We start from the raw sequence: 12379 nt of genomic DNA on the forward strand, positions 1-12379 counted from the left end.
GGTGCCTGTGCTCTCTGTCAGAGGGCCGTTGTTGTGAAGTTTACGAGCAGGGTGAGTGCAGGTTGTGAGTGTCATTGAACGCAACATTTTAAAACGATGGAGGTCAGAAAGGTAGAAAAACTGTTAAAATCAAGACAGAAATAATGATATAGAGGAGGCATAACTTTGCCCGCAACGCAGTTTACATCAAATATAAATATACATCCTTTATTATGCATTTCACGAGAAGTTACCTGTAGTTTTGTATTAATATTTAGTCTGCTGTACATGATGTAACATTTCTGTTACATGTGGAGAAGGGTAATACACATGACATACTCTTATGTACTAAGTATTAGGGCTGGGAAATATATTGAGTTTTTAAGATATATCGATAGAGATGCATAAATATATGTCACAAGTACTGAAGTGACATGTTATGTCAGTATATATCAATATATCATCACAAACCTAAAGCTATTTTTAAGGATGCAAATGATTTTGTTCATCACTGTACTGGACTCAGTGATTTGCAAGTTTACAAGGTAGAACTAGCTGAAGGTAATGCAAAACAACAGTCCTGTATTCAATTAAAAAAAAAGCTTCAAATAGTTGTTTTTATTTGGGCTTAGGGCTGGGAAATATATCGAGTTTTTAAGATATATCGATTTATTTTCCAACAAGATATAGGGTAAGACAATATCGTTAATGTCACCTTTTCCTCATCTCACTGATGATGACTGACTGTCTCTTAACCCTGCTCCTCCTCTCTCTCTCTCTTTTATTGTATTTAAGGAACATTTTTATTTTATCATATTACTTTTTAAATTCACAAACAGGTAGTTTATTTTTCCATGTGTTTTCACTGTTAATAAAAATACATATCGATATATATCGAGTATCGCCATTCAGCTAAACAATATCGAGATGTGAGTTTTGGTCCATATCGCCCAGCCCTACTAAGTATATGCGAAAAGTTTATAGATTGTGACCATGTGAATTTCCTGTACACCCAGTTAAAATCTAAGAAGAAATTAAAGAGCACAAACCTATTATGATAACTTCAGGGTCTGAGAAAGGTAATAACGCAATCAGAGATAGTTGAATACCAACAATTTTGCTTCAGTATGATTAAATGCAAATGTATGTTTAGAGCGGGAGGTTGGTTACTAACTCACAAAAATTTAAGAGGTCGTGACAAAACATGTATTTCTTCCTATTTTTCGTTGTCAGGGAATGAGCGCTGCTGCACATCGGCAGTCCCAGGTGAATTTCCTAAAAGGAGAACTACACAAAAAGCACCCAGGTGTGACCAACCTGAAAACTCTGTGCCTCCCTGAGGTGCTGCAGGTGGCTGCGCGGTCCATTATTCACAGTAGGTCAAATTGTGCATGTGGCCGTCATCACATGGTTTCTTTTTCTGGACCTGAAATGAGACCACAATGCCGACTCTTCTTCACTCTGTCCCACCTGTAGGAGCCGAGGTGACTCGGTTGACAGACCGCGCTCATAGCCTCACAAACTTCCTCTGGAGCCGAAAGCGGGCAATTGACGATTCGACTCTGAGGCAGAAAGCTGTCGGCCTGGAGAAAGAACTGTGGGAGAAAGCCATGGAGAAGAGAGGAGGTGGGTGACACGTGAAGCGAATACATTCTTATGGTTGATTTAAAAACTGCAAATACATAAGACGCCGCCGCAGCAGCTTTAGGGAAGTAACTGTGCTTTACCGTGCAGTTATTGATGAACAAGCGCTGGACGACCGCATCAAGAGGAAAGTGGTTTCAGAGCTCCGCAGAACCACGTACCACTGGACTCCCATGAAGTAACGCTTGCTTTTATCTTTCTATTTCAGTGGAATTCTTTTGTTAGTATATAAGGCTCTGAATACATTTAAAAGTGGAGCAACAGTTCTTCTTCTCACAGGCCATAAGACTTTTGAACACGAAAAAATAATCCCTCCATTCCCCCTCAAACCCCCACACAGGACCGCCTCACTGGACTGTAAAATACAATATAACATGCATCACAAATGTGCAATATATTTATCTGTATAGTAATTTTACCCATAGCTTTTCTTTTTATATCTATTTATATCTGCACCTTATTTTTCTATGTAAATACTTGCTGCTGTTTTTTATCCTGCACTACAACGAGCCAAATGCAAAGAAATTTCGTTCTTATCTGCACCGTGAAGTACAAGTTTGAATGACAATAAAGAAAGTCTAAGTCTAAGTGTGAGCCAATGTCTGTTTTTTAGTTTAGAAGAAAAGTCAATAAACAGCTGTTCTTTATGTTTCAGGTATGATGAAGAGTTAGGGGTGGTGTACATGGCGGCTCGACTGGCTGGGGGTTACGCAGCAGTGAGGAGAGCTCTCAATGAGGTAATGAGGAGATTATTGGCTAATATTTGTTTGCTTGTAGTCGTGTAAAGATGTAAAAAATAACAGAACAAATGTGACGGTTGATTGCAGTTGAAAATGAGAGTTTTTCCCCTGATTGTTTCAGATAAAGAAGAGGGATCCCTCTTTTGCCCCGCAGTCTCTGCTGGACTTCGGTTCAGGGCTGGGAACTGTTGTCTGGTGAGTGCAAAACACTTCTGCAACATAAAGAGAGCTTTCATAAAAATGACATGACAAATGAACTAAGTCTCTCTCTCTCTCTCTCTCCCTCTCTCCCTCCCTCTCTCACTGTCTCTCTCTCTCTATCTATCTCCCTCTCTCTCTCTCTCTCTCTCTATCTCCCTCCCTCCCTCCCTCTCTCACTGTCTCTCTCTCTCTCTCTCTCTCTCTCTCCCTCTCTCCCTCTCTATCTATCTCCCTCTCTCTCTCTCTCTCTCTCTCTCTCTCTCTCTCTCTCTCTCTCTCTCTCTCTCTCTCTCTCTCTCTCTCTCTCTCTCTGTCATGCAGGGCGTCCCACTCGTGCTGGGGCGACACATTGAAGGAGATGGTGTGTGTGGACAGCTCCGGGCCCATGAACATCCTCGCTGAACGGCTCCTCAAAGGTGCATCATGAGTTTTGATTTGTGACACTCTTGTTTTGGCTTTGTTTTCAAATAACATTTTCCGTTTCGACCAGGTGACGATGAAAGAGCTGAACCGCACATCAAGCAGGTCTATTTCCGACAGTTCCTCCCCGTCTCTCCAAAGGTAAGAGCTACCAAAAAAAAGCACGTTCTGAATTCGGTTTAAAACGACGTCCTTCCAAAAAATTCAACATTTCTGTAAATGAAAGCTCCTGCGGGGAGTGTTTAGCTGGTTATGAAACAGAGACTTTATGAGCTACTAAAGAAAACAAGCAAGTCTGAGGAAGAGCGCATTGGCTCGACTTGTATCACTTATTTGTGATACACTTGTTTTGATGTTATCAGCTGGCCGATTAATCGGTCACACTATAAAATACAGCAGGATGAGGTTTTTTTCCCCTCAATGATCGGATAAGGGTGAATTTAAGAATAGTTTGATTGATGAAATCAGTCAGTGTTTCCCCTAGGCTTACAGCGTTGAGGGGGATGGGGACAAGACGACACGACGACACGACGACACGACGACACGACGACACAAACACTTGAAGGAATCTTGGTGTTCATGTGTTTACTTTTAATGACAGCTGTCCTTTTCTATCGGAAAGGTTTCCTTAAATGACTTCTTTCCCTGATTTCCGACTCTATCCACTATCCTATCTCTACAATAAAGGCATTACTTGACCTTCAATAGAATGGTAGGGGAAACACTGTCAGTATATCCAGGGTGCATTTAAACAATAGTTATTGTGGTACTCGTCAGAGGTAAAGAAAAGAAAAAGAGAATGTATATTTGTATTATTACTAAAAAAGCAATATCTCTTGAATGGGTTTTTTGTTTCTCTGTTGCCAAAAATGCGATTTATGAAGACAGAAGCGTGTCTGTTTTTTCCAATAAACTGAAGAAGAAGCAGTTAGATAATATGAGTGTTGGCCTCTGTGGCTAATCAGAGTCAGAGACACGAAGAGGAGAGAGTAGAAAAAGCAAACTTACTTAGAAGAAGAAAAACTTGACACACGGTTGTGGGGTAAAGTTGACCTTGTTAGTATCCCCTCTTTTGAATCTGTTTGTATGCATATTTTTTTTTTCCCGTGTGTTTTTAAAAAGCAGTTTCACATCCAGGATTAAGGGAGCCTGATTGTCGCGTCTTCCTCCCTCCAGGTGCAGTTCGACGTGGTGACGGCAGCTTTCACCCTTTCGGAGCTTAAGAATGCGAAGGACCGAGAAGAGGCGGTGATGACTCTGTGGAGAAAGACGAGCTCGTACCTGGTGAGTGGAAACAATCACAACACTTCACCTGTACAGAAGTTTGAATTTAATCCTAGATTTAGAAACATTTGACATCTAAACACAGTCTTTGTGAGTAGTTTGTTATTTAGTAAGTATGTTATTCATTGTGTTTTCTGGTAAAGGTTCTGGTGGAAAATGGAACCAAAGAGGGTCACCAGATGCTGATGGAGGCCAGAGGCTCTTTATTAAAGGTATTCAAGAACACTGGATGGATCTTTTTGTTAAGTTGTTAGATGCTGTTGTGTTAAGTATTGAGGAAGCAGACTGTTGACCTACACTTGTTTTTCTCCAGAAACAAGAAAAGACCGTCCATGACCCCAGACCAGCGTCAGTGTTTGCTCCGGTACGTTCAACCTCAGCTGGTTTCAAATATTCTGCCAAACTCTGAACCAGCAGCGTCACAGCTCTCTTCATTATATTTTTTTTCCCCCAGTGTCCTCATGAACTGATCTGTCCTAAACTGGCCCGTGAGCCCTTCTCGCCCTGTAACTTCCAGCAGCAGTACAAACCTCTGCCTCTGCCCGGGGTGAGTTTACACTCTGGATTATATTTCTACAGCGCTCTTTTCAGAGAGTCACATTTAAGAAGGTCGAGCATGAATGTTTATGCTTGACCTCGAAATTAGTAATACTACAAAATAAAGTTATTCATTTAAAGTTATTCTCACTACATTTTTGTAAAAATGGCATCTCTCAGCTGATCTATTTTTTTTTTTTTATCTATATTGTGGTATTTATCTATTTTTTTGTACATTTTTTTATTTTTTATTTAAATCGCACTGTGTTCACTTTTTGTTTGCAATCTTTGCTCTTTGCTGCTGTAACACTGTAAATTTCCCCGTTGTGGGATAAATAAAGGATTATCTTATTAAGTGGATATTTAATGCTGTCATTTCTTTTGTCAAACTAGTCAGCAGGTAATTATTAAGTTTGATATAGAAGAATAGAACATGACCGATGTCCTCGTGCTCTCACCAAATTTGTAAAATTGTCCAAAAACATTTGTTAGAATTCTTTTTTTTTTTTTCATGCATTATCTTTTAATATATTTTTCTGAGGTGAGCCCCCAGTGCCTTTGAGAAACTCTGTTGTCTCTGTTGTAAAGTGTTTTTTAGGCTTGAGCGACTCTTTTTGGTAACAAAGGGACTCATTAGAGAGTGAACACCATTTCTACAACATCAGTTAATTTACAAAGCGCAGCAAAAAAATGTGAACTGACTCCATGAGAGTTTAAATTTCTGCTTTCCAACAAAAAGTCAAAGCATGTAAAGGCCCCCACTTATGAACTGTATGTTTTTTTTTTTTGTTTGTTTTCAGCACAACGACCAGCAGAGGGAGAAGTTCAGCTACCTGATTGTGTCCAGGACTGAACCAGCGAGGGCCGACGTTGAAGGTGTGGACTGGGCCAGGCTGACTGCACCGGTGCAGCGCAGGACAAGACACGTCCACTGTCGAACGTGCTGCCCCGATGGAAAACTACAACACCTGGTGGTGACCGCACGGAAACACGGCAGGTAAGGAGTGTCTGCATCACAGAACACATCGTGCTGCTCATCTCATTTGTAGCAGCATTGCTTTAAATTAGACTGGTTTTGAATTAACACAAATAATAATGTGGCTTAAGAGCAGATACAGGATTGAATGATTTAGTTTGTTTGATACATCAGAGTTCTGTGTTTTGTTTTTGTTTAAGGGAGAATTGTGTGAAAATAAACTTTTGTGGGAGTATTAACACACTTCAACCCTTTAGACCTGATGCCATGTCTGAGTGTGTACACCTTTAAGACCTTTATGAGATGTTGAAAATATGTGCAGTTTTACTGAAGGGAGTGTTTTTTTTTTAGACGGCCTTCATCACAGATTTATGTTTTAGTTATTTTCTATACACATTCATTATAAAAAAAAGTGGATTAAAGATAAAAAGTGTTTTAAAAACATGCCAACAAAACATCAAACTTAATTGAACAAAGAAAGGCGAACTTCTCTAAACGTAACCCTAACCATGACAAAAATGGCAATATTATTATTTTCACCAGAAATGATCAGCAAGCACAGACTTAAGTTAACATGGTGATAAATCAATCAAACCTTCACATTTCTTCACTTTGTTTCTAATGGGTCATGCTCTTATTGGAGGTTTAATAAAGCTTAATGTTTGTCCGATGTGGATCTGATGAAAAATTTCCATTATATCACTTCACTGAAGACGGTTTAATTTCTTCCAATCAGAGATGTGTACCGCTGTGCCCGGAACAGCGACTGGGGAGATCAAGTTCCAATCATCCAGGAAGCCGATGACGACACCCAGACTGATCCAGAGTGATGACTCAGCATGCGAGAGGAAGCAGACTCGTTCTTGAGAATTTTACACGATTGAAACGCGAAATTAAATGAGATACGGCTTCCATTCAAGGACTCGTCAGCGCTAGTTCTACAGAACAATTTCATGTTCTTACTGGATACAGACACCGTCATAACAACCTGATTACTTCAATAAACATTCACACCATGTCTTGAATCATCACATTTTATTGTGCGCCACCTGCAATAGACCAGAGTTCATTTAAGAAGCTGATTGTAAAAGTTCACAAAGTGAGAGCTGTGACGTTTCCTCCTGCATGTTTCAGCACCTTGTGTTCTAAATTCAGTCAATATAGTTAAATACAATCCCTCTACTGAGAGAGACCCGAGTAGAGCTTCAGGATCAGAGAGGAGGAGATGAAAATGTTGTTCTCTAAAATCACCACACGCTTCATGCCGAGGCCTGTTAACACCCTCTTCAGAGTTTTAATGCTGTGCCCAGAGGAGTGTCGCGTATTTACAATGCCACGGACCGTTCAGGCGAGAAGCAACTGTTTCAATACTTTATTTGTTTTACCATTAACAGAGATTTTTAGGCAAGAATAACAAAGCTAAAGTTGATGGTAACACTTTCTCAACTCAAGAAAAGAAGAGTGATGTCATCATCCTGGCCAATCAAAGGAGAGTGCTTTTGTTTCTCTAAACGTTGTTAGACTCTTAGTCATACATTGTACTGGAGTCCCTCATCTGTGAGAAAAGTAGCCTGCTGTAAAAGGGACTTATAAACCAATTTTGTTTAATTGGCATAAGCATTATTTATTCTTCAAAGTCTCCTTGAACAACTATTTACATGAAAAATAGAAATTGAAAAACTAGCCCCCCCGTAAACCCTAAAATAAGTAATAAATAGTCTTTAGAGTCGTGATTTTCTGATCAATTTTAAAGCTCCTTTAAGATGCTTTACGTTTGTGTTGATTTTGGCGCCCCCTATGGACAAAAGGGTTGATATCATTGCCGTTTTTTTCCCCTTGTACATACGTAGGCAGATGTTTGACAAACAATCTCCACCTGATTTCTTTTAACAGTCAAAAAAAAAAATCACTAATTTTCAGTATTTGTTGCAGAAAATTTAACTAAGAGGCGTTCTCCTTGGCGTGCTGTAAATCTTAAATAACTACCTCACTGCAGTGGTTACAGATATTAAAAATTACTAAAAGAAAAAGTAAATCTTGGGGATGAAATTCATGTTTGCATTTGTAGATTATTTAGCCGTACAACAGATCATTTCTATCTGTATTATAACCAGCTATAAACTCCTCACAGGAGCTTTAATTCACAGTATGAACAGATTCTCAGAAGGTTAGTTAAACCACATCCAGTAACTGGTTATGATCTGAAAAATCACCTGACACATTTCTGACCCCAAATGTTTTTTCAAAAGGTAATTTGAGCTTTAATATAACCGGCTTCTTCAAATGGAGTAAATGTGAACACAACATTTCCTCCAACAGCTGTTAACTCCCTACAATCTCTTTCAGTGCTGAAGTCAGGTCTGGGTATTTGTACTGAAACCCGGCCTCTTGAGTCCTCTGTGGAATGACTTTCTGACCCTGCGTGAGGACGATCGCCCTCTCAGAGCCCATCAGGGTGTTCATGACAAAGCCAGGCACAGGAAAAACGGTGGGCCTCCTCATGAGCCGGCCCAGTTCTTTAGTGAACTCGTAGTTGGTGTTCAGCGCAGGTGCGACTCCGTTCAACACTTGCTGCGAAGGGGGCGGGGTGTCGGCGGGCGGCTCCAGGGCGTGGGCGATGATTCCTGCCAGGTCGGAGACGTGGATCCAGGGAAACGGCTGTCTCCCTGACCCCAGAGTGCCCCCGAGGCCGAGCCAGAAGGGCAGCAGCATCTGCTTCATGGCACCTCCATCGCGACCCAACACTGCCCCTGGTGGACGAGCCAATATTCACCAGTCAGGTACAACACATTACTCAAGATTGCCAAAAGAAGTAAGACATCATTTGTATTAGTTTGATTTATAAAACAGCTCTAGGCCAGAATTATGAATTAATGGAGATAAATTAATAACATTTACCAAAGTACTGTATGCATGTCCTACTTTGGGGTACAGTTCAGAGTGAGATATTAATCAATTACTACATTTATTTGATGCCTTAAGTGAAGGACAAATACAGATTAATTACACAACTGATAAATGTGCATGAACAAATTAATCATTCATTATAATGGGTAAGGATTAGACCAAATTGATCCCTGAAGAAGGTTTAACATGTACCCGAAAGTCTCTCTAAAGAAATAGATGCCATGTTTATCAGGTGCTTTTTAAAAGTATGCATGAATAAATGTAACAATAAAACTTATTGAATTATATTAACAATTCTGAAATGAGACGATCAGAATAACAAGTATTGAATTAATTAATTAATTGATGTAGAAGGAAACTGTTGTGCTTCAGTTGCTCCACAAATGGAGGTCGGTGCTCTCAGAGAAGGACTGAAGACGTTCAAAATATAGTCAAGGTTTGACTCCGACTCTCTCTGACGTCAGTCCTTTGCACCTTAATATATTCTCCATTACTGACTTGTGTGCTCCTCCAGCACTTTCTCTGGATCCTGCCTGAGAGAAGGAGTCCACTGAGTTATATTTCTAATTTATGTCACAAGCATAATTTGATATCACTCAGAAGGTTTGTAATTTCCCCCTCATGTTTAAAAGGTGTTGTAGTCGTTTATTAGGACAAGTTAAACTGTTAAACAGCTTCAATCTAAAAGTGAAGCTGCAACCAAGTTACTTATTAACCAAGACCCTTCAGGTACATCAACACCTAATACATTTTTTTGATTTTTAAAAATTGACATAAAGGAACAAACAACTGTCCTCAAACAGCTCAGAGCGCTGCAAAACGTGCTCACTGCACATTCAACCAGCAGAGTAAGTTAACTGTAACTTCAAGTGAGAAATGCAGATTTTACAAACCCGGTCTGATGACGACTTGTTTGGTGGTTGTTGCCACACTCTCAGGAAGAAGAGCAGAGGCCTCCCATTCTCTCACCAGTTTGGAGAGGAGGTCAAACGGTGTCCATTCAGTGTCCTCTGTGTACTCAGCTGTCAGACTGGGTTTGTAACAAGCTGTGGGACGACAACGTGAAAAGTTTATACTTTCTGTATCATCTGTGAGTGGGTTAGGTCTGACCTGCTTCAGCAAATCATGATTTTATTATTGCACAGACACCGACCTACTCCTGAAACCAGGACCCAGGAGCGAGGAGGACTGGGCGAATCGGCGATAGCTTGAGCCAGAGTTTTAGTTGTGTCAACACGACTGGAAAACAGATCCTTTCTGTAGCTTTCATTCCACCTGAGAACAGAAACAATAAAGGTTGAAAAAATACAGCTTGTATCCTCAACAACTCTTTCTGTACAGGGACGAAAACTTCCTGTGACGAGTTTCTAGCTACTTATGAAACATGCTGCTGTCTCTTCTTTATGACCTACAACAAGACAAATGATTTCTATGTTGTTATTATTAACGTGAAAAGTTTCCTCAGAGGAGCTTTAAGTTCTATTTTATTCATTTTTTCTTGATATAGACGATACAATAAATTGAAAGCTTAGACAACGCAGTGCAAATAGACAACATGGTCAAGAGTATGGTGAGGGAATAAAGCACCCACATGTGACTGTTGAATATTTCCCTCCTCCTGAATCTGTTCTCTTTCTACAGACGCCATGCAGCAGAAGCTGATCTAAAAAAAAAGTGAGAACTTGGCTGCAGGAATTTGTTTCTATTCACCGTGTGAGCCATATAAGTCAACCACCTGTGCTTGGTGACACTGGCTGGATCACAGCTACGTTCATACCGAAAAAACTGCTGAAAGTTTTGTTTTCTAAGAAAACCATTTCAATATGGACCTGGCTTCAAGAGTGTCCACAAACTATTGCGTATTTTCATGTATTTAAGATGGCGCAAAACGGTGCGGCGGGTTTCTGTTGTCACTCTCACCATCGTAGAGGGTTCATCAGATTCTCTCCAGCCAAGTTGACAGCGCCCTCACATGGCGGGAGGCCGTTAGACTCCAACTCACTCTGCAGAAACACAGGGGGGGAGAAATAATAGTGATAGTGATAATAGTGATGTAGATTGCTGCAAAAGTATGAAACCCAAAGGATTCAACAGACATGACAAACATGACAAGTCTGAATTAAATTGAGATCATACCCATGTTATTTTCCCTGGACCAGGCTGTCGAGATACAATGGTAACCTCATGACCTTTTGCTTTGAGAAGGCGAGTCAGTTCCCGACCCACAAAGCCAGACCCCCCTCCTAAAAGAAAGACAATGAATTAATTAAAAAGAAATGATTGGCCCGAGGCGAATTAGCCTTGCAGCAAGAGAATAAAAACATGTCAACAACCGTATAGGACAGCGCATCAAGACAACAAACAAAACCATTAAAGAACTAAATGAAAAGACAACAAAGCATCACATGAGCACGAGCTTGTAAAGCAGCTGAACGCTGTGTTACAAAGGAAGTGAAGACCTTCTATAAGACCTCATCCTGGACCACTGCAAGAGTACATACTCAGACCAAGGAGGTGCAGTGGAGTCTGCTGTGAGCTGTGTTTAGTGATCCATAATAACATTTAAAAAAACATGTATAAAACAGACAATCACGACCAAACAAACAGGGAGCTCCCTTGTACGTTTCAGCCGCAGAGCTGTGCCATCTTTTTGATCCCCACCCGTACTGTGAATAATATATACAGTCTATTATCTACAGAGAGACATTGCAGGTAAAATAAAATCAGAAACCCATCAATTAGGCTACCAGACACAGGTTAGAAATATGTAAAGATAAGATAATCCTTTATTTATCCCACGATGGGGAAATTTACAGTGTTACAGCAGCAAAGAGCAAAGACTGCAGACAAAAAGTGAACACAGTACAATTTAAATTTAAAAAAAAGAAAAATTAAGAATGTACAAAAAAACATAAAATACATTTGGAATAAAATGGACAGTTAAAACCGCATTTGCCCTAATTTTACAATTAAAAAAATTATGAAATGGCTTCTTAAAGATATTGGCATAAACAAAATAAAAACTTTGCGCTTCTCACTCCAAAAGCACAACACAATCAGGAGGACTGTGCGCATGCGTACTGTGCACGCTTACAAAACAGGCGTCTGTGCAACTTATGCAAACTGAGCTTTGGACAGCAAATAAAAAACATTCAGACAGTTGTCTAGATTTAACCAATAAGCCAGGGCACTGTGTTGTTAAGTCACTTCCATTCGCACATGAAGCAAACACAACTTAATTGTCCAAGTTGTGCCTAAAAATGCAAACACAGTGTAACAGCTAGCTGGTCGCGTGATGTCACACTGACCTTTCAGATAGATGTTTTTAAAAAAAGAAGAAGGTTTTGTTCTGAAAGAAAGTACATACCTATTAAAACTCTCATGATGGTTGATCTATCGTCCTATTTTAATTCAAAGACAGAGCCTGACTGCAGGTAATAACGTTTCCTTACGTCCGTCTGTAGGCTGTAGTGAACACAGACTGTGTAAAAGCGCTTTAACAGTTTTGTACCACTAAGACTTCCGTAGCCGGGAAAGCACATACGTCATTTTGTAGATTTTTGATAACGACGACCGCTGGGAAAGTGTTTTGTAGTAACAGGTGGGATTTAATCACGGTTTATTCAAACACAGATAATAACTATCTTCTATGATGTGCAACTAAGGACCACGAAATCAAATGTTTTATTTT

The 12379-nt window shown here is 40.0% G+C and overlaps 2 protein-coding genes across 2 annotated transcripts in view; one reads left to right on the forward strand and one right to left on the reverse strand.

The window, feature by feature from the left end:
* mettl17 (methyltransferase like 17) overlaps window positions 1-7073 on the forward strand; it is a 7206-nt gene extending 133 nt beyond the window's left edge. The window contains exons 1-14 of the mRNA XM_061045338.1: window positions 1-51; window positions 1213-1354; window positions 1456-1605; window positions 1714-1801; window positions 2279-2360; window positions 2485-2558; window positions 2886-2980; window positions 3055-3125; window positions 4161-4268; window positions 4412-4480; window positions 4582-4632; window positions 4723-4815; window positions 5606-5802; window positions 6518-7073. The exon at window positions 1-51 is cut by the window's left edge and continues 133 nt beyond it. Of these exons, the coding sequence (XP_060901321.1) occupies window positions 1-51; window positions 1213-1354; window positions 1456-1605; window positions 1714-1801; window positions 2279-2360; window positions 2485-2558; window positions 2886-2980; window positions 3055-3125; window positions 4161-4268; window positions 4412-4480; window positions 4582-4632; window positions 4723-4815; window positions 5606-5802; window positions 6518-6611 (1365 nt within the window). The 3' untranslated portion in view covers window positions 6612-7073. The remainder of the gene's footprint in view (window positions 52-1212; window positions 1355-1455; window positions 1606-1713; window positions 1802-2278; window positions 2361-2484; window positions 2559-2885; window positions 2981-3054; window positions 3126-4160; window positions 4269-4411; window positions 4481-4581; window positions 4633-4722; window positions 4816-5605; window positions 5803-6517) is intronic.
* On the reverse strand, window positions 6800-12196 carry sdr39u1 (short chain dehydrogenase/reductase family 39U, member 1). Its single transcript, XM_061045339.1, has 6 exons — window positions 12056-12196; window positions 10825-10931; window positions 10609-10691; window positions 9842-9963; window positions 9582-9734; window positions 6800-8531 (listed from the first exon to the last, which is right to left on the reverse strand). Exons 1-6 carry the CDS (start codon window positions 12069-12071, stop codon window positions 8104-8106), a joined length of 909 nt encoding a protein of 302 aa, XP_060901322.1. The 5' UTR covers window positions 12072-12196; the 3' UTR covers window positions 6800-8103.
* Between the last annotated feature and the right edge of the window lie 183 nt (window positions 12197-12379).

This window comes from Labrus mixtus, chromosome 8, assembly GCF_963584025.1.
Source record: "Labrus mixtus chromosome 8, fLabMix1.1, whole genome shotgun sequence".
Taxonomy (NCBI): domain Eukaryota; kingdom Metazoa; phylum Chordata; class Actinopteri; order Labriformes; family Labridae; genus Labrus; species Labrus mixtus.